This window comes from Bidens hawaiensis, unplaced genomic scaffold (assembly GCF_021521415.1).
Source record: "Bidens hawaiensis isolate Kalapana, Puna unplaced genomic scaffold, B.hawaiensis_p1.1 tig00007761_1, whole genome shotgun sequence".
Taxonomy (NCBI): Eukaryota; Viridiplantae; Streptophyta; class Magnoliopsida; order Asterales; family Asteraceae; genus Bidens; species Bidens hawaiensis.
The window spans coordinates 905,898-933,009 of record NW_027491539.1 but is presented as its reverse complement, the minus strand read 5'-3'; the positions used below and the strand labels follow the sequence as shown (position 1 = coordinate 933,009).

At 42.9% G+C, this 27,112-nt stretch overlaps 1 protein-coding gene and 2 pseudogenes across 3 annotated transcripts; 1 reads left to right on the top strand and 2 right to left on the bottom strand.

The window, feature by feature from the left end:
• Positions 1–315: 315 nt before the first annotated feature.
• LOC143636027 (lysM domain receptor-like kinase 4 pseudogene) lies at positions 316–2,666 on the bottom strand (annotated as a pseudogene).
• Positions 2,667–3,230: 564 nt separating this feature from the next.
• Positions 3,231–5,088, bottom strand: LOC143636020 (aldehyde oxidase GLOX pseudogene; annotated as a pseudogene).
• An 18,348-nt stretch (positions 5,089–23,436) lies between these two features.
• Positions 23,437–26,016, top strand: LOC143636019 (uncharacterized). 3 transcript variants are annotated; one of them, XM_077103715.1, is made up of 8 exons: positions 23,437–23,704; positions 23,797–23,889; positions 24,683–24,761; positions 24,874–24,952; positions 25,060–25,099; positions 25,169–25,303; positions 25,388–25,525; positions 25,593–26,016. In XM_077103715.1, the coding sequence occupies exons 1-8, from the start codon at positions 23,469–23,471 to the stop codon at positions 25,855–25,857; spliced, it is 1,065 nt and encodes a 354-aa protein (XP_076959830.1). In that variant the 5' UTR covers positions 23,437–23,468; the 3' UTR covers positions 25,858–26,016. The 3 variants fall into 3 exon arrangements, with proteins under 3 accessions (XP_076959830.1, XP_076959829.1, XP_076959831.1); XM_077103714.1 differs by having other exon boundaries at positions 25,590–26,016; XM_077103716.1 differs by having other exon boundaries at positions 23,587–23,708; positions 25,590–26,016.
• The last annotated feature ends 1,096 nt before the right edge of the window (positions 26,017–27,112 follow it).

Genomic DNA, 27,112 nt, shown 5'->3' with positions numbered 1-27,112 from the left:
GTAATCTTCTCACCGTTGGTTGTATTCATTCTTCACACAGGTTTTAGGATAGTGCACATCTAAAGAAGTAAGAAGACATGCCCAAGACCAACTTAGAAAATAGAATTAGAGATATCTGTCATATTGTATATCATAAATGTGTCTTGTTATATTAGGTAGAGTAGCATATTTACAGATTTCAGTATTAGAAATTGTTGGTTAAAACAAGCAACTATGATTGGACATGATATTATTCTTGTAAATTTCTTTGTTCTTATGTTCTTTTAATATACGTTTTGTGTATTTGATAATACCTTACATTTAGATGAAAAACAAACGAGAGTACAAGAAGATATATATGTCGAGAGCATATAATAAAATACACAATCTAACATTTTATCAAATCATCTCCCTTGAACTGAAATGCTCTGCGAAAATTCTCCAGCCTGTGAGGTGGTTAGAATCCTAGAAAGGCACTGTGAAACCTCATTCATATCCGGGCGAGCTGATGGATCTTTATCGAGGCAACCGTCAATCAGTTTGACCACAGACATGGCGAGTTGCGGAGGATAATTCCCTTGGAGGCGTGGGTCAATGAAATCGGTCAACTTTTCGTTTTTGTCAGTGTTTTCTTCCTCAAGGACATCATATAAAACCTCAGACAAATTCTTGTTCACCTTCTCGTATAGATCAGATACATGTTTTCCTGTAACTATTTCAAGCAACAAAACGCCAAATCCGTAGACATCAAGCTTTGTGGAGATCAAACCGTTTTCCAAATACTCGGGAGACATGTAACCTCTAGTACCAACAATGTGTCGGGTCAGTGCGAATTGACCTTCTTGCCCTTCAGCAGACCTTGCAAGATCAAAATTTGTAATCTTGGCTCTGAAATCACCATCAAGAAGGATATTGCTGCTTTCTAGATTCTTGTAAACATACGGAGGCGTGGTGTAACTGTGGAGGTAATCAAGCCCGTTTGCCACATCTAAACTGATTTGAATTCTCTGCATCCAGTTTAACAATTTGTTGCTGCTTTGTGCTTTATTATAGATCCAATCACTTAATGGCCCATTAACAGCAAATTCATAAACAAGGTACCAATGACCGTCACTAAAACAAACACCCGATAGGCTAATTAGATTATGATGGTGAATAGTGTTGAGTAAGCGAATCTCGCTTGACACGTCACCATGCATTTTCTTGATAGCAACGCGTTCTCCTCTGATTGTACCTTGGTAAACAGACCCATTAATTAAACATTTAGAGCTAAAATCTTGTGTGGCTGATTCAAGTTCTTCAAATTTGTATACTTTGAGGGATTGAGCTATATTACTTAAACTCTCCATGAATTCTGACTCTTCATCAAAATCCAACTTCTTATCCCCCGGTTTCTCAATTGCTTCAAAGCTCTGAGAAACAGAAGAAGTCGTAGGCGGAGTCGTTTTCTTTCTCTTTAAAAAGAAAAACCAGAAAGCGCATAACCCGATACCAAATGTGAGAACAACCCCTGCAAGGATTCCTACAAGAATATACACCCATTTATGATCATTTGCTGAGGGCAGAGGTGGTGGCTGTATTGGTGTTGGTGGTGGTGATGTGGCCGGCGGTGGCGGTGGTGCTATGGTTTGCAATCTTGTAGGCGGATTTGTAAGTGGAACTAAAAGGGTGGTAAAGGGGTAGATATTATAATCCTGTTCTGATAATTCATTAGCTTGAAGAGTCATTCCAGTATCAACATCAAAACTAGCACTTATACCCGAAACCGTTTGTCCGCGGGTGATCAAGTAAGATAGCAAATACCTGACACCAGCAGCGGCTTGTTTTTCAGTCGGACATGCGCATCTTAATGGCACAGTTAGTTTAGAACCTGTATAGATATTAGTAGTAAGATTACTTCTTTCAGCATTAATAGCATGACAAGTGGACAGCCCTCCGAAAGTGTCGTTAGCGATCAATAAAGGCGTGTCTCCGGACTGAATAACATACGTGGCGTTCGCTTGGTACACCTGACCGACACACGAACACCGAGTGGGCACGAGCACGATTTCACCGGTTCCGAACGTGTAGGTTTGTGAGACAGAGTTGAGTTTCGAGAGCTGAGTTGGGTTTGCATTTAACAGATTGGAGATGGAAGCAACTGTGTTGTAAGGCGGGTTGGATCGGAAGGTGAGGTAAGCTTGACAGGTGTGATTCACACCGTTACAAGCATAACCAAAAACAGAAGTTGAAGCGTTTTTGATAGCACAGTTTGTAGTCAACTTCCGGATGTATGGTTGCTGGGCTTGGATCAAAACATGTGGATAGAGTAAGAGGAAACAGCAAACGAAGAGAAAACGCAGGGACGATGACATGTTTGGAAGGAGTTGACTTTGGGTGGATGAAGGGATGATGATATTAATTATTAAGATAATATTGCTATGTGGGTATTTAGTAAGGAAGGTTTTGAATTGAAATTGTCATGGTGGGAAGGTATTGGAATCAAGTGATTTGATGAATTGATTGGAGTGTATAAGATAACTGATTTGAATTGAATTGGTGGTAAATGGAGAAGGTTGTTGGGGTCAACGGAGGTTGAGAGTGAGACAAGAATACAGCAATTTCCTGGTAAACGTGGAAGGTTTGTTCAAATGATGGTGGAAAAAGTTTATTTCAACGTGTTGACAACTTGCTACCATGGCCCACATAGGAAAGAATAAATCATAAATGAATAGTTTTGGTTTAGGGGAAATGATAATCAAAATTCAAATAGAATAAAAAGATTAATAATATAGGTGTGTATACATGATAGTATTATTATAAAAAACTTTAAAGCTGGCGTGAATTGGTTAAGACAACATAGTTTGGTTAGAGTGAGGTAATGAGGCTTTTCAAATTGGAGAGTGCAGTGGTCTAAACACAAAAAAGAAAGTCGTTCTAAAAGTTTCTTATTATGTGTTATATATTACTAGAAGGAATCCCAAATGATTTTGTGGTGTCAACAATTTACAGCTCGGTTTTTCCAATTAATAAAATCATAATTTAAACAAAATATGCATATGCTTAATTCCACTAAAAATCCCCTGGAAGGATTCTCAATTCTCATTAATCAACATTTAAAAAAAAAATTCTTTTTGTTAGTTTGAAAGAGGTTTTCTTTAATTACGTTTTATTTTGTTAAGTTGAGAAAGATAGTGTATATTGACAATAAGATATACTGAAACAATATATATTTTCAAATCAAAGAATATTTAAAAAAAAAGACAAAAAGACTAATATCAACGCAGTCTGATCCAAACAGCGTGACTCGGTACCCCATCGTGTACCACAAACAACATATAATACCCCGGTGGTGCAACATTAGGCGACGAAGGCGCCCGCACCGTAACCTTATACCCGAACAACGATACTTGTTCCACAACTACAACACGCAAAACCAAAACCCTTTGATTCATCGCGAAGGAGTGAGTCATAAACGAGGGCACAACCAACGTTACCATAAGCCTCCGATCCAAACCACTCAAACTCATACTCAACGTTACACCAAAATACTGACCGTACGATACAGTATCATCAACACCGTATTCAACGGTCAAGATTGAAGGTTTATAATAAGCGAATCGCTCGTCCATATATGGAGGCGAAAACGACTCCAAACTTAGATCAGTCGGGTACTCTACTCCAGTGAACTCGTACCCCACGTGTGGATTACTTCCACCCACTAATATCCTGCCATCTGGCAATAATACAGCTGATGAATGGTACATCCTTGGTCTTGTTGTAGGAGTTAACACAGTGAATAATCTCTTTCTCGGTTCGTAAAGAACCGGATGCAAAGCCGGTTCAACCGCATTTTCCCAGCCGGCGGTTCCTCGTGCGGCTCCGTTAATAATAAGCACATCTCCGGTCGGTAATAATATCATATCTGGCATCACTCGCTGGAGAGGCATTTCCTCCATGACCCATTTTGGCTGAGGATCAACGAGGTTCATCCATCCGCATGTCCGTGAAGCCGCAGCGTAAACGCCATTCTTCGCCATCGAAAACGACCCCCCTAACGCGCCACCGCATATCATAACCTCTACCGCCACCGCAGCAGCTGAAGACTCTACGTTTAACGAAATTGGAAGTAAAACCGACGAACCGGTTGATGGGTACGATCGTTTTTCTCCAGGAATGGGCGGAAACTCACGGACGATTTTCCCGCGAATGTAATCAAGCAAAACCGAACGTTGATTCGCGAAGATAAACAGGTTTCCGTCTGGTAAGATGTGTAGAAACGGGTAAAGATTGTTTTCTTCTTTGTAATCAGTTGTTTCGAGTAAGAAAATGAGGTTAAATAATAATAAATTAGAAGCTCCGGCAGGGTTTTGTGGGAAGAACTCGTAACTATAAGCTCTACGGCCGCCGACGATGATAATATTCCCGTCGGGAAGAATATGATTCGAAGCGTACCACCGTTGAACGTTTAGATCCCTTCTCAACTCAACCCAATCGCACGTTTCATCACGATCATCACACGGAGTGAAAGAACGTATTTTGTGATCACCGGCATGGTATCCGCCGGTTTGGACAAGTGTGCCGGTAGGGTTAACCGCACCAGAGGAGCACCATACGTCGGTTTGGACGTAAAGTGGGCGGAATGTGTTTGACGGGACGTCGTAGAGGATGGAGTGAGCGGTGCAGTCGGGTTGGACGAGTTCGTCGTTGAGCCGGCAGGGTCGACCGAATGGTAGACTGAGGTTTGACGGGCCGAAGTCGGTTCGGTCGAAGATGACGACTTTGTTATTATGTAGGAGTTGCATGTGCATGGCGGATATGCCTATGTTTTGTTGTAGAAGAGCCCATGTACCTAAAGGTTTTCTTGATTCAACTTTTGTTGTGTTAAATATCAAAGGGTCATTTGGTGTTATGGGTGGTTGTGGAGGTAGTGTAGGTTGTGGTGCCGGACTCACAACACCGTGGCGGTGGCCGGAGATAGAAACATGGAGGAAGATGAAGATGAAGATCATGAACATTAATGCTGCCATACAAATTTGTAGAAAAGATAAAACTTGGTTTTCTTGTGACACCTTGATGGCATTTGTAATCAATTAGAGAATGCAAATTTTAGTATGATAGAAATGGGTATGTTTAAATTTGGAAGAATTCATAAACAGTTGGCAAATATAATCAAATCTTCCAAAATTTCAATTTTATTTGAATCCTATCTATTGCTATTTATATCTTTGATTGATTTTACTTTATGGTATACGGATTTGTATTTCTATCGCGATATCCACTTTGGTTTGGTGGTCAGGACTCGAGAGTTTTACTTTTGGTTCCAGTAAGTATTTTTTCTACAGTTTGACGTCCTAGGTTCGAGTTCGAATTCCACTCGTGTGCCAAGCACTTGGGTAAAGCACCTGAAGAAACACTAAGTGAACCCTGGACAGATTATAGACAATCTGGGGGTTAAGTAATGTTTCCCACGAGAATGAGGTCCAACAGAGACGGTTGTTCTTCAGGGGACCTGCAAAACAAACACCGTAAGCTCGTCACTGAGAAGGGGGGGGGTTCCTCCTTGTGACCACCCTCCGGCGTGAGAATCAGACTAGATTGCTCTGAATATAAGTGTATATTAAGAGATTGCTAGATAACTGGATAGCAGATGATCTTACCATTCCAAGATGTTGGAGTATTTATAGCCGAAGGTAGGTTTCCTAGAAGGTACAGCCGGCTGAATAGTATTCATGTTCTACCAACAGTGGATTATGCACAGGCCATACTGGTTGGTGGATAGGTTACGGCCAACAGTAACAAAGTCGGCTGCACTATTCCACCAACTGTAGATTATGCAAGTCCCACCTACTGTGGATTATACGCAGGCCATGCTGGTTGGTGAATAGGTTACGGCCAACAGTAACACTATTCTACCAACTGTAGACTACGCACGCCCCTCAGTAAGAGTTGGTGAGTAGGCAGCGGCTAATAGTGACAAACAGTACTAGAGGGTGCTCCTCCTCGTACTGTTGTCGGTGAGCTGTCACCCTGTGATTGGCTCATGGGTTGTTCTGGTCAGATCGTCTGTCCTATCCATACCTTGGTAGGTATAGTACAAAAGATCTTTCAGAATCATACGGACTGGCTCATTTTGGCGGGATTGTTCCCGCCTTGCTCATTCCTTCATGTGACTACTGAAGTAGCTATTGCCTTGTGCGTGTAGCCCTGCTGTCTGCGGGTAGCCTTCCCTGATGGCTTGTATCCGCAACTGCGGGAACAGGCGGGGTACTTCACCATTGGGAGGCTTTCCCTGCGTGTACAGCTTGCGTACTGCGCGTAAGATTCTATGAGCATGGTGGGTCCCGCGGGAGCAGATGGCCTTTGCGCAGACGTCCCTGTTCAAGGTGAGTCTTGCGGGACCAACTGGTCTCTGCTGGGACCTACCTCTTCAAGTCCCCCCAGTCCAATGTTCTTCTCATGAATGTTTAATAAAGTGAGGTGAACTTTTGGACTTTAAGCAAGGGGTTTTGAAAAAGGTTTTTAGTTTTAAGGTTCTCCGTGGGGATTCTTCCCGCGGGTTTCCTAATGTCACTTGCAAAAATTCCCGATTTTTTTGCTTGATCTTTGGGTATGATGCGGGTAGGTATGTAACCTTCTCGCAAGTCAGGAGCGTTGAGTCTCACTTGTGTGGATTCTCCCTGAGGTTTTAGTGGTTTTGAACATAGTGATCAATTATGTTTAAACCACCAATTCCATCCTGGAGCCTCAAACAATGTAGTTCTCGACGTTCCCGCTATGCGGGGATGTTATTTCCGTTTCCGCAAGCATTGCCCAGAAGATCCTTCTTGGTTTCAATTCCCTGCGGAGCGCTAGGTATGTGAAGGGTTTTGCCTTAACACTGTACCCGCGCTCGTCTTACGGTTACTTTACTTTCAAGGTACCTCTGGCGTCAATTCCCTGCGGGTGCTAGGTATGTGAAGGGTTTTGCCTTAACACTGTACCCGCATCCGTCTTATGGTTACTTGGTTGCCAAGGTAAGGGGTATTTTCCCGCTTACTTTTGAATCTTTTTGAATTTTGAATTTTGAAATTCGAAAGGTTGGTGAGGATAAGAACAGTCCAAACATCTGAAACGTCGTGCGACGGTTTCTTCTGACTGTGTCAGGACGTGCAGGAAGTTATGGTGACGTGACAGTACATGGTCATTCCAGACGCTTTTTCAGGCGCGTGGGCGTGATTTTTCGGGCGCGTGGCCGCGAAATTAATGGTACGCGTCCTGTCAACAGCTGTTGCCAGCCTGCTCTTTGCCACGTGTCATAGTTTCATTGCACCTTCGATTTCTCTCTCCTTCGCATTAAATTCACCGCATTAATTGCGATTAGTATATAAAGGGGGAGAGGGTCCTTTGTAATTCACACCTTCACCCTTCTCTTCTTCTTCTTAGCGATTTCCGGCAAATACTCCCCTTTTCAGGCAAGCATTTTCCCGAAATCGCTTTTTCTGCAAAATGTCTTCTCGTGATCTTGAGTCTTCGGCCGATGATAAGAGTACTGCTGGTGAGTGCCAGTGTGCTCTGCCCGGCGATCAGTACCGGTATGTTGTTAGGAAGTTCATGCTCGATCCTTTCGAGCCTGAGTTTCCTGAACCCCATCAGACCGTGTACGATGCCCCCAGAGGCAAGATCGGGGTTTATGCAGCATTTTTTGTCTATGGGAATCTTAGGTTCCCATTGACAAAGTTTGTTTACCGTGTCCTTGAGAGGCACGGTGTTCATCTGACCGAGTTGCAACCCATGGCGATCGCCAAGATTCGCCATTTCGAGTGGGTGTGCCGGATTCTGGGCATTGAGCCCTATGTGGACCGCCTGATGACCTTCTATACTTGGAGGTGCATCCAGGGGTGGTACACCCTGACAACCCGGATCAAGGGTTTAAAGATTTGCGCGACCGAGCGCAGTCTCCGATCGTGGAAGCGGGAGTTCTTCTACATTTCTGCCCGCGCCATCCCCATTGCCATGAAGTTTAAAAATGGCCAAGCAATTCCAAGCCACCACGCCACCAACTACCAGGAGGCGGAATGGTTTGCGAAGATATCCCGGGTCCAATCTCCGGTTTACCGGTTTGCGGAGTCCGGGATGGTGATGCTGGGGATGAGCCGGGTATGGAAGGAGGCGTCTCAGGTTCCCATCCTTCTCGAATACGGTTTGAACTCTACTCCTTATGGTATGTCTTGTCTTTCTTGCTGATATGAGTTTGTCTTCTAACTGTTTCTTTTCTTTCAGAGGGGAACAATTTGGAGTCGCTCCTGTACCCGCGGGAAGCTGACGATCCCGTGCGGGTGGGTACTCGTGCTCTTGACGAGAACGAGTTGCCCATCCTGGAGCAAACAGCGGATCGGTTTGTGGAGGTCTATCCGCTGGGCCACGAGATCCTGAGCCACCGGCGGCCAGGTAAGGCGTTATTCTCTCCTCCACCCCTCAGTGCTGTACCCGCTGCTGGAATTCCTGACATCCTGTCTTCTTCTGAGGAATCCGCAGATGGTCCTCCGTTAGTGCGGAAGAAGAGGGCTGCCGGCGGGAAAGGGAAGGAGAAGGCGGCCTCCACAGCCGATCCAGTGCTCCTATCTGACACTGAGTCAGATAGTGAAGAGGTGGCGGGGAACCCCGGTGGTGAGAAGACCACTGTTCCGGAGGCTACGACTGTTACCTCCGGAGAACCAATGACGACGACGGTGACCGGCATCAAGAGACCGGCTCCATCGGGTTCGTCCCCGCCCGTCCGTACGTTCAAGCTCAAGAAAACCCGTAAGTACAACTCTTGGCTTTTATCTTCGTAGTTTAATCCTCAAGTCTTTTAACACTTTTCTTCTTTACGCAGGCGTGGATGTTGGCGCATTCCAGGGTGAGGGGCCCAGTACAACCTCTCCGCCAATGACGGTAGGCTTGGTCAGCCTACCTGAGGCGTCGACCCAGGCGCCTGCGCCTGCTACCGCTGGTTCAGTTGCTCATTCTGAGCCGACTGTTCCAGCCGAGATGACGTCACCGCCGGCTGTGAGTGCGATTTTTACAGCATCCTTCACAGAGCCGGCGGTTACTTTTGCTGCTTCCTCCGCGGCGGCGACCGCGGCGGACACCATGCCTCCGCCATCGACTGCGGCGGAAACCATGCCGCCCCCGCCATCGGCCTCGACGGCCGAACCTTCAGGTACGCGCGGGGCTTCTTGCCAATCTTTGTTACCTTCCCATCTGCCTAACCTTTTGGATGGATTTCCCTTAGGTTCAGGTGATGGGTTCGGTGGTTATCGGCCTGTGATCGACCCTACAGGTGCGTAGGGTTCTTTTGGCCTTTTTGTATTTTTTATCATCTTTTCCTAACTGCTTTGTTTCTTTTGCAGTGTCAGATTCCAATGAAGTGTATGTTCCAAGATGGAACATACGCCGAGGAACAACCCTTCGTACCCCTGTGGAGTGCGTGGAATGGGCTCGCCACGTTGCTCCCCATGGTGCGTTGGGGGAAGCCATGGCTAGCTACCAGGAGGGTAGGCTAACCAACGAGCTTCGGGTTCTCCAAGCCCGGATGCAGCCGCGCGTCGAGCTGCTTTGTCGTGAAAACGACAAGTTGAAAGCAGCTCGCGCCAAAGAAGTATCTCAAGCGCGGGCTCTTCGGGAGGAGAACCAAAAGCTGTCCGCAGCTGCTACGGAGAAGGAGAAGGCCTTCAAGGCCCTCGAGGTTGAGGTTCAAGCGCGACTCGAGGCCCGCTCCAAGGCTGCCCAAGCTGTTAACGAACAGCTTCGGCTAGCTAAGGAGACTGCGAGGAACGCGACCGAGAGGGCCACCAAGGCTGAAGCCGTTGCTGAGCCTTTACGCATGGAGAACGAGGAGCTCAAGGCCAAATTAGAGGCTCTCCAACGTGCTCATGATGCCTTGGCGATGGAAGATGCCAAGAAGCTCCAGGAGATCTTGGACCAGAGGGGCGTGCTTGACCATACCGAGCGGAAGCTTAAGGGCGTCGAAGAGGCTGCCGCAAAGGAAGTTCTACTTGCCAACCTTAACAAAAGCGAAGCCGAACGCGCCTGCACCCAAGCTCAAGCCGCCCTTAAAGAAGCTCTGGTTGCCAAGGAATGGCTTCTTCGAGAAGCGTTGTCTCAGGTATGTCTATCTTCATGTCTTCACGCTTTTCTTTGTAGATAGGGTGCTGATACTTGTATATTTTCTTATGTAGGTTGTGCATCGGGTCTTCTCAGAGACATCCTACGACGATGCAATGAGCGCAGCCCTCAACGCTTCTCACGAGGATGGGGAACGGGTCGGCTTCCTGCTTGGTCTAGGGTTTGTTGAGAAAGGCGTCCCGCCATCCAACTTCCCTTTGTACAATGTAGATACCGAAGCCATATATGACCAAGCAGTAAATCAATACGCCGCCTTCCCGCATCCGGTGGTGGAGAAGGTGAATGAAATTGCTGCTGCTGATGACGGGCTACCTATCCTTAAGGCTTACCTTGAACAGCCACGCTCTACTGACGGCGCTGGTCCAAGTGGAAGTGGCCCTGAAGCCTGATCCTGAAGATCCCTTCCCGCTACTAGGATAGATTTAGTTTGTATAGATTTACTTTCTTGTAGGCGGGTAGTTACCCGTCCATTCTTGTAACGAATATTTATGAAATGTAAATCTTTGCGCGGCTAAGACCGCTTGATTCATTGGATTCCTTACTTTATAAACTTTATATGACTTGCATACTTTAGTTTAAATTAGCAATTTTCCAAGTGTTTAGGATAAGTTAACCTTTGAACGTGGTAGATAGGTGTGAAGTTTTGCTTCCTCCTTTGTGATTGTGCGGGTATGACCGTCACTTGCACTTAGTAGGATGGCTAAACTTTACCCTTATCTGACCTGCGTGTAGGTTTTCCTCATTTTTGAGGATAAGTTAACCTTTGAACGTGGTAGATAATCGGTGTGAAGTTTTGCTTCCTCCTTTGTGATTGTGCGGGTATGACCGTCACTTGCACTTAGTAGGATGGCTAAACTTTACCCTTATCTGACCTGCGTGTAGGTTTTCCTTATTTTTTTTTTTTTTTTTTTTTTTTTAGGATAACCTTTGAACGTGGTAGATGATAGGTTGAAGTTTTGCTTCCTTGTTCGTGATTGTGCGGGTAAGACCGCCACTTGCACTTACAAGGATGGCTAAACTTTACTTACATCATACCTGCGTGTAGGTTTCCCTTATTAACGTTGTGTTTATGCGGGTTTTTTCCGCCTTCCACACGTAACGACTTACTTCTTCCCGTTTATGCGGTGAATACCGGTATCAGTGGGAAGTTCATAAGTATAAAGGTAAACACATTATGAAAGGAGAATCATTTCCATTAGAAGTGGCTATAGGCCTTTTCTTTACAAGTTTTGGAATTGATCTACATATAACATTTGCGTAATTGAGCTCCATTCCATGTTCTTGGGATGGGAGTGCCATCGAGCCTTTCGAGCCGGTATGCGCCCTTTCCCAGGACTTCTTTGATAATGTATGGTCCTTCCCAAACCGGGGCCAGCTTTCCCAGGTGCTCTTGGTTTGAAGCCTCGTTGTTACGCAGTATGTAGTCTCCTATCTTGAAGTTGCATAGTTTTACCCGCGTGTTGTAGTACTTTTGCATTTGTCGTTTGCAGTTCTCTTCACGCACTGCGGCTAAGTCTCTGCGTTCCTCGGTTAGCATAAGATCCAACCGTCTTTCCGCATCATTGTCTTCTGGCTGACTCAAGACCCTTGGTGAGGGTAGACCAATTTCGACCGGGACCATGGCTTCAGTGCCATAAGTGAGGCTGAACGGGGTTTCTCCCGTACTGGCCTTCTTCAGCGTTCTGTTTGCCCAAAGGACGTGCGGAAGCTCGTCCACCCAGCCGGATCTGTGTTCCAAGAGTCTTTTCTTTATGCCATCGACGATGCTCTTGTTTGCTCTTTCCACCTCACCATTACCTTGCGGGTGTGCCACTGAGGTAAAGGTGTGGGCGATTTGAAGTTCTTTTAGCCACTGTTGTTGCTTCTTGTCAGCAAAGTTGGTGCCGTTATCGCTCACCAAATTCTGTGGAAGTCCAAAACGACAAATAATAAATTCCCAAATAAATTTTTTGATATGCTTCGCGGTTGTTTGGGCTAAAGGTTTTGCTTCTATCCACTTGGTGAAGTAGTCGATGGCTACCACTAGGAACTGAACATTTCCTGCTGCTGTAGGAAATGGGCCTGTCACATCGATGGCCCACTTCTGAAATGGCCATGAAGAAGTGACTGGAACCAGTTCATTCTTCGGGCGGTGCGTGTTGGGTGCGTAAAGTTGGCAAGACCTGCATTTTCTGATGTATGCCAGTGCATCCGTATGCATCCCCGGCCAAAAGTATCCCGCGTTGTTTAGCTTGGCTACAACAGCGCGGGGACCTGCGTGTACTCCACAGATGCCTTCGTGTACTTCCCTTAGGAGGTAGTCAGCATCTTGGTTGTCCACGCATCTTAAGAGTGGGCCAAGAAAGTTACGTCTGTAAAGGATGTCATTGACGAGTTGATAATTCAGTGCTTTACAGCGTAGTTTTCTTGCCTGTGTTTTTGACTCTGGTAGTGTTCCTGCTGCAAGGTAATTTATTATTGGTGTCATCCACGTTTCTGTACCGGTTTGGATGACACAAATTTCCTTGTGCGGGACTGATGGTGCTTCGAGGAGTTCAATGTGGATGTCCTTTCCCAAGTGGGTGAAGGCTAGTGACGCAAGCTTGCTTAACGCATCCGCAGATTTGTTTTCGCTGCGCTTGACGTGTATGACTTTACAATCATTAAAATCACGCATAAGGGTTTTTGCCTGGGCGAGGTACAGGGCCATTGTGTCGTTCACAGCCGTGTACGTCCCATTTATTTGGTTGGCCACCAGCATGGAATCCACGTGGGCTTCCAAGTTTTTCACTCCCATCTTACGCGCAATTCTCAAACCGGCCAAGAATGCTTCGTATTCGGCTTCGTTATTCGTACTTGGAAAATCCAACCGAATAGCGTAAGTATATTCTTGGCCTGCTGGGTTGGTTAATTTTAACCCTGCGCCTGAACCCTCGTTACTGGCTGCTCCATCAGTGTAGAGTCGCCAGACATCATTGATGTCCTGTGCTGGGGAGGGTTGAGCCTCCTCCTGGCACTCTTTCTCCCGCGAAGCGGGGACTTCTGCAATAAAATCGGCCAGGACCTGGCCCTTTATGGCTGGTCTTGGCTTGTACTTAATTGCATATTCTCCCAATTCAATTGCCCATTTGGCTAGACGTCCCGATAATTCGGGTTTGCCTAGAACGTTTGAGAGTTTGAAGTTGGTGAGAATGGTGATTGGGTGGCCCTGGAAATATCGTCTTAACCTGCGTGAAGCGTGTATAAGTGCTAAGACCATTTTTTCGAGGGTAGAGTACCGGGTTTCTACGTCTGTTAGTACACGGCTAACATAATAGATTGGCATCTGGATGCCTTTTCGTTCTATTAGCAGGACTGCGCCGGTTGCTCTATCTGTTGCGGAAAGGTATAGGATTAACTCCTCTCCCGCTTGTGGTGCTGTAAGTGTTGGGAGTTCGATCAGGCGTGACCGAATCTCCTGAAAAGCTGCTTCCGCTTCTGGTGTCCAGCGGAAGTGCGTTTTCTTTAAGCAGTTTCTCAATGTTGACACGAAAGGAAACGACTTATCCGCATGGTTTGCCAAAAAGCGATTAAATGCGACTAGTCGTCCATTCAGTGTCTGAGCCTGTTTGATGGTGGTAGGTGATTCCATTTTTACAATGGCTTCGACCTTTTCAGGGTTCGCTCTGAAGCCATCTTTAGTAATAATGACTCCCAAGAACTTCCCTTCTTCCATCCCAAATGAACACTTGCTCGGGTTGAGCTTCATGTTTATCTTTCTGAGCGTGTTGAAAGTTTCTTCAATGTCTTTCAACATCGCTTCTGGCTCGGGGCTTTTGATGACCAAATCATCCATATAGACTTCCAAGTTTCTCCCGATTTGGGCATGAAACTCTTTGTCCATCAGTCGTTGGTACGTGGACCCTGCATTCTTAAGTCCGAATGACATCATTTTATAACAAAATGTACCATCGGGCATCCGAAATGCGGTTTTGTCCTGGTCATCTACGGCCATGTGGATTTGATGGTACCCCTTATACGCATCCAAGAAGCATTTAAGGCGAAATGGTACCAACGAATCCACCTTAAGATCAATTTCTGGTAACGGATAACAATCTTTGGGGCATGCTTTGTTCAAATCTTTGAAATCTATGCACATGCGCCATTGTTTGTCATTCTTCGGTACCATTACGGGATTTGCAACCCATGTTTGATATCTGCTAACGCGTACGATGCCTGCGTCAAGGAGTTCCTTGACTTGGGTTCTACACGCGTTAGTTTGTTCAGGCCCCATTACTCTGCGCTTTTGTACGACTGGCGTAACAGCCGGATCGCACTTGAGTTTATGCTCCGCCTTACTTCGGGGTACACCAGTCATGTCAGCTGGTGCCCACGCAAAGATGTCAGCGTTTTTCTGCAGTAAGCGTTTGAGTAGGGTGCGGGTGGGATCAACGATTGTTGGTCCAATGGTAACGGCCTGGTCGGGGTATTTGCCATTGAAGGCCCATTTTTCCGGTTCTGTGATGGTTGGTTTAGCCTTTTTCGGTTTGGGTTTAGATGAGACAGATGCGATGCATACCTGGGGAATGCCAGTGATCATCGCTACACCCTCAGCTGTTGGCCATCCCATCATGCCGTGGACTGAAGATACCACGGCGTTGAATCTTGCCATCCCGTCTCTTCCAAATAGGATGTCGTACGTGTGGTGTGGCTTTTTCATCACGACAAAATCCACGTCTTCTGTGCGTGAATGATTCCCATCGGTAAGAGTAACGGGGAAAGATAGGATACCCAGGGGGGTTTCTGTACTGCCGTCAAACCCTTCCATTGAAGCGTAGACCGTTTCCAAGCGTTCTTTGTCTTCATCATCCAGCTTATCAAAGAACTGCCTGTATATCACTGTCGACGAAGCGCCGTTGTCAGCAAGAGTGCGGGAAGTGATGTAATGCCCCAGCTGGCTTCTGATGACGATGGGGCCTTCTTTGCTGGGGCCTCCTGGCACTCGCGGGAAGCGCACCTCAGCTTCCTTCCACGCGCATGGTTCTGTCACTCGTCTTTTTCTTCCTCTGACCTTGCCATGAACCATGTTGATGCTGATGTCGACGGGCTTTCGTCCGTTACCTCTGTACCGGTTGTCATTCCTTCCTCCCTTCCTGATTGATGCCACGAGATGTGCAAGTCTTCCATCCTTGACAAATGTCTCAATAATATCCTTCAAGGATGTGCACTCTTCAGTACCATGACCTTTTGTCCCGTGGAAATCACAGGATTTGCTTTGATCCGCATTAGGTTTCTGCCGGATCAATGGGGCTTTTAGCCATGGCAATTTTTCCGTGGCAAATATCTCCGTGACGCTCTTCGTGAGTGGCGTCCACCGGTGTTTTCGGTTTGAAGGGTGTGTGTTGTCTCTTCCGCCAACAAGAGGGCGAGAGCTGGATGAGGTGTCAAAGTTTACCCTTGACTGCCAAATACCTAGCCTCCTCTTTTTGTTCTGCCGGGCGATCCGGACATTGTTCTCTCTTGTCATCTGCGTGTAGAGGTGTGTACTCTGGGGAAGGTCCCTTCCCAGTTGCTTTTCCGTCTCGGCAAAGCGCTTTGCCGCCGTCATGATGGCATCCCATGTTGATGGCATGCCATCCTTACCCGTCAATGTGCGGATAAGTTCTGGGTATTCGGCGCCTTGGATGAAGGCGGCGCGAACCAGATCCTCACTTATGTTGCCGAGACTTAGCTTTTTGGAGTTGAAGCGAGTGATGAAGTCTAGTAAAGATTCATCCTCCTCTCTCACGCAGTTGAGGATCGTCCACTGCTCTTCAGTGTACTTCCTCTGTTGGCTGAAGTGCTGGCTGAACTTGTTCTGAAAGTCCGCCCAGTCATATATGTGGTGGATCGGTAAACGATCGAACCATGCCCTGGCCGCTCCGACCAGAGTCATCTGGAACATGTAGCACCACGTGGGTTCCGTCCAGTTGCTGACGGTAGCCCCCGCAATGAACCTGTTCAAATGGTCGTCTGGGTCGGATAGACCATCGTAAGTGCCAATGTTGGACATCTGTTTGGCACTTCTCGGGGCGATTGCTTCCGCAATGTCCCTTGCGAATTTTGACTTTCCTGCATTTGTAGCAGTTGGTCTAAAGGTTTTGGAGAAGTCACGCGGGCTTCTCTCCGCGATTGGTTTAAAAGCTTCCCCAAAATTTCTTTTTGGTTGGACGTCCGTTTCCTTACGCTTCCCTTTCGCCTTATGGCGAGGGTTTGCGTCGGTATCGGACTCCAACTCGTCTGAGTACTCGCAGTCACTGCTCATATTGAGGTGTTGGCGTGTACTGCCGAATTCGTCAGCCTGTTGAGCTGAACGCAAGCGTTCATCCAATTCGGCTTGGAATTCTCTTTGCCGTGCTTCGGCCCACGCCTTCACTTGATCTAGTGTTTGGCGAGGGACCCTCGTTCGTTTTTCCAGCTGGGTATCGGTGAACCCCAGTGGAATATTTACTGCACTTGCCCCGGCTTGGGTAGTCGGGGTAGTGTTCGTAAGGATTGTATAACCGCCGGTGTTCCCCCCAGTTGCTGGGGTCGTTACCGGGGTTTCTTGGTCGGTTACTGGCCTTTGGACCGGAGTAACGTTAACCATTTCAGAAATTGTGAAAAAACTAAAATAGTTCTAGCTTTTATGCACGGATGGCGCCAATGAAGAAACACTAAGTGAACCCTGGACAGATTATAGACAATCTGGGGGTTAAGTAATGTTTCCCACGAGAATGAGGTCCAACAGAGACGGTTGTTCTTCAGGGGACCTGCAAAACAAACACCGTAAGCTCGTCACTGAGAAGGGGGGGGTTCCTCCTTGTGACCACCCTCCGGCGTGAGAATCAGACTAGATTGCTCTGAATATAAGTGTATATTAAGAGATTGCTAGATAACTGGATAGCAGATGATCTTACCATTCCAAGATGTTGGAGTATTTATAGCCGAAGGTAGGTTTCCTAGAAGGTACAACCGGCTGAATAGTATTCCTGTTCTACCAACAGTGGATTATGCACAGGCCATACTGGTTGGTGGATAGGTTACGGCCAACAGTAACAAAGTCGGCTGCACTATTCCACCAACTGTAGATTATGCACGTCCCACCTACTGTGGATTATACGCAGGCCATGCTGGTTGGTGAATAGGTTACGGCCAACAGTAACACTATTCTACCAACTGTAGACTACGCACGCCCCTCAGTAAGAGTTGGTGAGTAGGCAGCGGCTAATAGTGACAAACAGTACTAGAGGGTGCTCCTCCTCGTACTGTTGTCGGTGAGCTGTCACCCTGTGATTGGCTCATGGGTTGTTCTGGTCAGATCGTCTGTCCTATCCATACCTTGGTAGGTATAGTACAAAAGATCTTTCAGAATCATACGGACTGGCTCATTTTGGCGGGATTGTTCCCGCCTTGCTCATTCCTTCATGTGACTACTGAAGTAGCTATTGCCTTGTGCGTGTAGCCCTGCTGTCTGCGGGTAGCCTTCCCTGATGGCTTGTATCCGCAACTGCGGGAACAGGCGGGGTACTTCACCATTGGGAGGCTTTCCCTGCGTGTACAGCTTGCGTACTGCGCGTAAGATTCTATGAGCATGGTGGGTCCTGCGGGAGCAGATGGCCTTTGCGCAGACGTCCCTGTTCAAGGTGAGTCTTGCGGGACCAACTGGTCTCTGCTGGGACCTACCTCTTCAGCACCACAACGTGGATTAGAGCTCGCTACATTCGGATCAACAACCATATATATAAAAAAGTTGTAGATGTTTTCAAGTTCTTGTTTGAGTTGTGAACAAGCTAACCGTGTCCAACCTAATCTGCTTTATACACCTAAACTTCTTTCAAATGTATTTAATTGGTTGATGAGTACCGGAATCCTCATGGTTTAAAACTTTAAACAAAATAGTGATCAGTTTGATGCTGATTCAACAATCTATATAATATTCACTGTTCAATAAAAATAATCTTTTAATGTATTGTGAAAGTTTCAAAAAGTATTTGGATTTTATTTTTAGATAGACCAAAATATAAAATAAAAATTGAATAATGTAAGTAGTGAAAGTTGTGATTGAACAAGCTACATAACTTAACTATGTATCATAAGTTTTGAATATTTAAAAGCATATCTAGCTTGGAAAATGACACGAGTCATGCACTGAAATATGAAAATGGTCTTTCAATGTAGCTTGAATGTAAATGTCTTTTGATTTAACTTACATAAAAGTGTATCAATTTTGCAAAACTTGACCAGACGGACGATTCGTTCAAGAAGCATCAGTTTAACTTGCACGAGAAAACAGCTTTAGATCCAACATGTTAGATTATCTTGATTGGTTTACGTCACACAAAAGTGTACCTTTGTCGTTGCTTTCCTTCTCAAGGATAAATTGTACTCGCACCATCTAGAGTCACACACTCACACGTCCTTGGATTTGTTTAACTAACTCAAACAACATACGTAGTAAAATCTCTCCAATAATAAAGCTATTGGTAGACAATTTGGTCTGGTGTTTATTTTATTACATATAAATATCCGATCACTTGGCGAGAACAAAACTAGTTGGAAACGGTTATTAAACAAAGAGGAATATCTAAAACTTTGTGTACAAACTAACTAAAGATTGAAAGTATAAAACTTGTATGAATAAGAGATTATATTTAACGAGTTTTGATTTTAGTTATATTAATTTATTTAAAAAAAATGAAATTCAAAACATTAGTATTGATTCTTACAATAGCTAAGAAATGAATAAAACATTAAATTGAAATTAAAGTAAAAGGGACAACTAAATAAAGAGATACAATTTGATAAATTAAATAAAAAAACGAAAGCATGGAAGAAAAAATATAAAGAAAACACATGACCCGGATTTACCTTGACCCGCACCCAAACCTTGACTGCGACACAAACATGACCTGCACTTGGTCGCTTAATAAATGTTCTTTCATGCTCATCGACTCATGCTAACAATTGTGGGGGGTTGTTTTAGACACCGAGTGCACAACAATACTCATGATGGTGGTGATAGACTGGTAGTAGTTGATGGGTTTTAATCGTAGACCTGGTTTTAATTAAGCTTATATCGAGGACATCCTTTTGGCATTGTCTCCAATACTATAATCATCTCAATTAAAAATGTCCTAAAATCATCAGCCCAACAAAGGATCTCAATCCACAATCCAATTTAGCAACGACTTATTGACGAATCTAACCTGGTACCCAAAAACATGACAAAAGAATCTATATAACTCATGGCTTATCCGACATAGGCTTCTTTGAACTTGGCTCTACTTCTCCACGTGTTAGTAATGCCAAAGATCTATCATTTCTACATGTAAGGTAAGTAACATTTTTACTCTATACACATCTTTTCCCTTATCAAACATCTTGCGTTCTCCAAGTTTTACTAAAAAAACATTTGCCCGTATAAGACTTTGCAACTAAAATGATTTACCCATGTTTATTTGTTGTGAAAGGTTAGGCTTACTCAAAATACTATCCGCTTTATTTGTCTTTACAAACTAAACCTTACATAACTCTATTCAATGAAGCAACTAAGTTGCCTACACCGATACATGTGTCTCATCAGTCATCTCATACTTGGAATCCATGATTGGGTCATCGTCATTCACAATTATTAACTAAGTTGTGTACGGCATGTCAACATAGAAAGCTTTCCAAATTAACATTCCATATTTTTCTTTTCTTTTCTTTTTTTTTTCATGAATGGCTTTGCATATTGATGAGGTTCCCGTGTTTGGGCGTCGAGACCAAAGAAACAGGTCAAGACAAGAAGAAAGGGCAACACATATTTCTCCTATAATCTTATTATATAAAAGGGGATAGGGATATGTTTAGGACAACACACTTTAGTTGTATGAACTTCATACTCGATTGTACTCACGTTCCATTTTGTAACACTTGTAATCCGGTCATTCAATAGAGCAAACTTCGACTTGTATCAATAATATTGTCGATTCAGCCAAGGGTTTCAACACATATTTCTCTTATAATCTTATTATAAGTGTAAACATGTTTTAGATCCAAAAGCTAGTGATGTGTGGGGACTTACACCACGGTGTGCAACGATAGTTTTTGTTTTGTGATTTTGTTATTCTCATTATATGTGAACTCTTTCTTAAAGTGTACATGTGAGTTGGGTGTTAAATGTTTATCTGTCTTTCTATTTGTACATGACTTGAAGAACAATTGCCCTATGCTCGAAGCAAACAACTTCCTTTAATGGATAGTGAGTTTGATTATCATGAAGAGGATATGCTAGAGATTTCGTTTAAATAGGCATGCGTGGGGGGTTGTTGACCCCACGTCACGTCATCGAAAAAAGGCCCTCGACACCATTGAAGGTGTATAGAGAATACCAATTTGCAGGTTAGCCTACGTGTAGTGGAGAACTACAATATAAGGGGATTTTCGATAAGTGTCGTCACGTCAATAGAATGACTATTTCATTTTAGAGGTGTAGTGGTGTTGTAGGCCAAAAAGCATTCCCCAACGGTTGCCATTAGTCAATTTAATAAAATAATACTTTTCTTTTTAACCTAACCGGCGACAAAAGTATGTCGCCCCATGAAATCTCCCCGGTATTGCCTAGGGGGCGGTATTGTCGTCCAAAAACCACCAACGTATCGCCTCACTAGGCATGCACTTAGACGTTGCATTTCAAAAATCAATCCCACTATATTTTTTTCCTAGTCGTAGCTTTCCAGATTATATTATTTTTATCTATTTAATTTAAACATAAGTTTAGTTAATGTGGCAAGTGAAACTAATCAACTATAATGACACACTTTGGTGGGATGTTTTTCAACCTATGTTTTTTATATCCCAAAACAGTTTGTACTTTACCACGGATTCATTTCAAATATCCTAAGAGCATCTCCAATAGGAGATTTTTGAAGATTTATATAGCCAACGTGGAGATTCTTCACAACACCACCATTGGAATACATAGATTCTTGAAGGTTGGTTCTTGTACAAGAATCTTGTAAAAACATGTTTGTGCAGGAAAAGTGTAAGGTAGGTGGGCCATGGGTTGGATATATTTAAAAAGAAAGAAGTTGTAATTAAAATAAATGTAAAAATTGGTGATGATGTGTAATGTTTTTGGATGTTTTTGGTTTGGAAATGTTTTTTATGAATATTGAAGAATGAGCGATTTTTGATGTGGCCGTTGACATGGCATATTTTTTGGTGTTCATAGGGTTTCTTATTGGTGATGCTCTAACAGGTAATATTGTGTATATAATTTTTCTCCACTATGTTATCATAAGCCCTGTTGGTGAACGAGTTAGCTCACTCTTAACTCGATGCCAATGTTTTACATTTTCCATCGTCCCATGTCTAGATGTGAAATTGGATTCAGGAATCGGACTCTATTTCGGATTTGGTCAACAAAATTCAAAAATCGAGACAAGTAGAAACCGATTCTTGGTATGATTGGCTATTTGACCGGGTATCTAGATGAACCGATGCCTGGTTTTATCAGCGGGTCAGACATGACTCCGGGTCCGGAATATGTGATTAGGGATTACTCTATAGAATAGTAATCAACTTTGAAAGTTGTTCCAATCAGGTCACTGACAAAAACTTTTGTTCCAATCAGGTCATTGAACTTTCATTTTTGTTCCAATCCTAGATATTTTACCTGTATAGCAGGTAATCTAGTTTTTTTTTTTTAAAAATTTTTCAATGTTTTTACTTTGCATAATAACTTTTAAACTTTTAAAGGATGCAGAAATTAATAAAAATGCGAAATATAATTTTAAAATTTCGAAAATTTGCAAAAAAAAATCGGAAAATTGCAATAAATAGCAAAAATTGAAAAAAAATAAAAAAATATTCAAAACGGGTCAGAACGGGATAGGGTCAACATGTTCGGGTTAGAACGGGTCAAGATCTAAACTGGTCAAAACGGGCTTCGGGTCAGCTTTTTTTTTTGACCAACGAATCAGCGCGTTTTCAACATGTTAGAACTCGTTTTAACAGCAAAAGCTCGTTTAAGCGATTTTTTCAGTTCATTTCAGCACCTAACAGCTCGTTTAAGTTATTTTTCAGCTCGTTTCCGCACCTAAGAGCTCGTTTAAGCGATTTTTTAGCTTGTTTCAGCACCTAACAGCTCGTTTAAGCGATTTTCAGCTCGTTTCAGCTCGTTTAAGCGATTTTTCAGCTCGTTTCAGCACCTAACAGCTCGTTTAAGCGATTTTTCAGTTTGTTTCAGCACCTAACAGCTCGTTTAAGCGATTTTTCAGCTCGTTTCAGCACCTAACAGCTCGTTTAAGCAATTTTTCAGCTCCTTTCAGCACCCAACAGCTCGTTTAAGCGATTTTTCATCTCGTTCAGCACCTAACATCTCGTTTAAGCGAGTTTTCAGCTCGTTTCAGCACCTAACAGCTGGTTTAAGCGATTTTTCAACTCGTTTCAGCACCTAACAGCTCGTTTAAGCGATTTTCAGCTCGCTTCAGCACCTAACGGCTCGTTTAAGTGATTTTTCAGTTCGTTTCAGCACCTAACAGCTCGTTTAAGCGATTTTTCAGGTTCTTTCAGCATCTAACAGCTCGTTAAAGCGATTTTTCAGTTCGTTCCGACCCGAAACCCATTTCTAAATCATTGTTAGTTGCTGAAACGAACTGAAAAATCGCTTAAACGAGCTGTTAGGTGCTGAAATAACCTGAAAAATTGCTTAAACGAGCTGTTAGGTGCTGAAACGAGCTGAAAAGTCGCTTAAACGAGCTGTTAGGTGCTGAAACAAGTTGAAAAATCGCTTTAAACGAGCTGTTAGGTGCTGAAACGAACTGAAAAATCGCTTAAACGAGCTGTTAGGTGCTGAAACAAACTGAAAAATCGCATAAACGAGCTGAAAATCGCTTAAACGAGCTGTTAGGTGCTGAAACGAACCGGAAAAATCGCTTAAACAAGTTTTTGCTGTTAAAACGAGCTGTAACGTGTTGAAAACGCGCTGATTCGTTGGTCAAAAAAAAACTGACCCGAAACCCGTTTTGACCCATTCCGACCTTGACTTGTTCTAACCCGAATCTGTTGATCATAACCCGTTCCGACCCGTTTTGAAAACATTTTAATTTTTTTTACAATTTTTGTAATTTATTGTAATTTTCAAACTTTTTTTTGCAAATTTTCGGAATTTTAAAATTATATTTCGCATTTTTACTAATTTTCGTAACCTTTAAAAGTTATTATGCAAAGTAAAAACATTGAAAAATTAAAAAAAACTTAGATTACCTGCTATCCAGTAAAATATATAGGATCGAAACAAATATGACCTGATTGGAACATTTTCAAAAGTTGGTTAATGGTTAAGCGTAATCCCTATTTGATTATATAAAAGTTTAGATCTAGGAGTATGAGGAGTTATGGAAGTGTTACGATTTGCTCCTGGCACTAGCAGTTTCCACCGATACCGACTCAATCCACTGTCGGAAAACTTGCCAATCAGACGATCTTCAAACTTAAGATTATCTCCTGCTGCAGCGTTTCGTAATAATAATAATAATAATAATAATAATAATAATGAGAATGGGCGGATGTTTATACTGGGCATGGGTTACGTTGGAGAGTTTGTTGCTCAACATCTCATCAATCAAGGATGGTAGGTTGGTTGGTTAAACATTATCTACTGCTTAACTAATTAATTAATTCGATGGTTTTTTAATTCACTCACTAGTTATTATTAATTGGTAGGGCTGTATCTGGAACTTGTACCAGTGTAGCCAAGCAGCAGAAACTGAATAATTTGGGATTCGATGTCCACCTTTTTCATGCTAATCATCCTCAGTTAGTATCTTCTCCTCTTCTCTTGTTTATTTTATTGGGAATTTTAGGGGTGAGCAATAACCGAATCGTTAACATAAACGAAAACCGAACCGAAATTAACCGAAAAGCGATTATTTGGTTATTTTTTTTACTCTCAGCTAACTGAAGTTAACATAATTCTTTATAATATTAACGCCTTCATGGTTTTGATTTTAGTAAAATTCTTAACGAAGGTCAATAAAAATTTCGTCTGTGTTAAAAGTTTGGGCTTAGCGGTTAATTAATCGAACCGAATTAACTCTAATAACCGATTAATCAAACGGTTATTGTTTTTTAAACCAAAGTGTTCATTTATAGTTTCAGTTATTGCCATTAACCGAACCGTGCACACCCCTAGTTGTTGAGATTGTATTTGGAACCCGTGTTGTAAAACTCATTAGGCGCTAGTTGGATGGTGGAGTACCGACATGCGACTAATAAGGAATTCAGGATTAATAGGACTGGATTTTTTATATGCAATTTTTCAAACTTATAAATATATTTTTTATATGTAATTTTTCTTGACAGTTATATTTTGTAAAATATATTTACACGCAATCATATTTAAATTTTCAAATATTTGACCCAGTTTTGACCGATTACTGATTTTAGGGGGCGATTAGTTAAAACCGCATCGGTAACCCATCGGATTTAAGCGCTATACAACAATGTTCGGAACAAAAGTAGATAAAAGTCTTAACTAAACAAGCTTCTAAACCATGGTATTGATTCTCCAAAATATTGTGAGTTAAAATAGAATTTATGTCCTATCCAGGCTTGATGTCTTAAATATCCTGAACCAACATACGCACCTTCTTGTATCAATCCCTCCTTGCAAAGATATTGGTGATCCGGTAAACTTAAATCTAAATTTCTATAATTCTATCCTAAGTTCCATGGGTAATCAGATTATCAGATTGACATTTTTGCCATATGCTTTTGCGGTTCTTTGTTTATATCATGTAGATGCTTCAACATGCTGAGCTTTTAAGAAGGAATCTAAACGGTGGAGGCCTTCAATGGTTGTGTTATCTATCTACAACAGGTTTGTTTTATTCACACTTTTTGGGATTTGCATAATTTTATTTTGTTTTTATTAGTCTAAGAACAAGGCTTGTAATTTTGTATTGTATTTTCTCTCGAGTTTTGTAGGTGTTTATGGTGATTGTGGCGGTGCATGGGTGGATGAAGAGTAAGTCCAATTTGATCTCACTATTAACTGGCGTGACAAGTCATCGTTACAGTTAGTATCTTGCTGCAGCTATCAACCAAATCCTCCAAGTGAATTGGCGAAACTTAGGTTAGCTGCTGAGGAAGGATGGTTAACTTTAGGACATGATCTTGGGCTGGCAGCACATGTATTTCGGCTTGGAGGTATTTACGGTCCTGGTAGAAGGTTGTAATACATGCATTACAATGCAACTTTATAGTTTTAGATCGTGACTTCTATATTTACTTTTATTAACTGTGTCATTTACAGTGCTATCGATACAATTATCAAACCTGAGCCTTTATCAGAGGTTCAAAGAGCCAGATCGTTCAAAAAATTCACATCCCGTGTTCATGTTGCTGATATTTGCAACGCTTTGAACGGATGCATTCACAATCCATTCCCAAGGTATGTTTTATCTCGTTCACTAAGCCTTGATTCGTTTCAGTTTCAAAATAATATTCTCTTTCAGAAGAATTTACAACGTTGTGGATGACGACCCGGCCCCACGAACAGAAGTGTTTTCATACGCTTATAAATTGATCAACGAGAAATGGCTGTCCTGGGTGAAAAAAATACCGCCTCTAGCTATAGATGAATCATTTACTGAAAAGAGAGGTTTAAGGGGAGAGAAACGAGTGGTGAATGCACGTATGAAGAAAGAACTTGGAGTAAAGCTGATTCATCCTAGTTACAGGTCTGGATTGCGGAACATTTGTGACCAGATACATGATTTGTAACCATTCCTCCGGTCAGTAACACCATGTAGTTTCAATGTTTCATAACCCTAGGGATGCTTAATGGTTAGATTTCTTCGGTATCTGTTATTTGTGTATCAATGGTGGTTTCTGGTCTATAATTGTTTTAAGAGAAATGACATGTAGAACCAATTATTAATAACGCAAAGGTATTGTGATAGACAACATTAAATTGAATCGAAATGAGCCACTTTTTCTTAACACTAATTGCGAATTCTGCATACTGCATGCTGCATGCATACCAATGTTTTATGTCATGTATATTCAAGTTTTTGTCTATAACATATAGAAATCTAGGTAGATGAATGAGTTAAGTGCCACTTTAGTACCTGTGGTTTGGCCAACTACGCAACTTTAGTACCTAAACTTTATTTTGTGCAACTAGCTACCCCAGCTTCAAAAAACTTGCCATTTTAGTACTTTTTGCTAACCCCGTTAATTTTTTCTCGTTAATTCAGGGGTAAACTTGTAATTTCAATTATTTTATCATAAACTCAAAAAGAGTGGCCAACTACGCAACTTTAGTACATAAACTTTTTTTTGTGCAACTAGCTACCCCAGCTTCAAAAAAACTTGCCATTATAGTACTTTTTGCTAACCTCGTTAATTTTTTCTCATTAAGTCAGAGGTAAACTTGTAATTTCAATTATTTTATCATAAACTCAAAAAAATATGTGGTGACAGGGACTCGAACTCACGCCTATGGTTTTTACAAAGTTTTAACGAGGGATGCAATAGCCAGTAGGACAAGTGACTGACTTGTTCATAAGCTGGTTCTGAATACTTTTATAGTCAAGTTTGAAAGACCCACATATCCTCATAAACCATAGAAATGTCAAAATTGGTAATAACGGATCATGCAACTAGTTACACCACCACAATTGGGCCCAATTCCGCCCTCCGATTTCGTTAATCAGAGCTGTTAATCCCCTGCTTAATCAGGTCAATGCACTGCACATATTGTATAGCAGATTTTGGGTTGGAATTCAAAATGAAAATTAACCAGTTGGCCAGAGCTGAGATGGCCGGAATCCCGCCGGTATTGAGATCGGGACAGAAGCAGGAAACGAAAGAGAAAGGGGGTGGGGGCTGTTTAGTTTAAGATTTGACACCATCGGTCCCTAGGGTTTTCAAATGTTTAAAAACTAAACAAAACCTTTACAAAAGGGGGAATTTGATTAAATGAAGAGTTAAGTGCCATTTTAGTACATGTGGTTTGGCAACTACCCAACTTTAG

Coding starts and splice junctions, on each gene's coding strand:
- LOC143636019 (XM_077103714.1), top strand. CDS start 23,469: ATGGAAGTGTTACGATTTGCTCCTGGCACTAGCAGTTTCCACCGATAC. Junction 23,705..23,796: donor CATCTCATCAATCAAGGATG/GTAGGTTGGTTG, acceptor ATTAATTGGTAG/GGCTGTATCTGGAACTTGTA. Junction 25,100..25,168: donor GGTGCATGGGTGGATGAAGA/GTAAGTCCAATT, acceptor ATCTTGCTGCAG/CTATCAACCAAATCCTCCAA.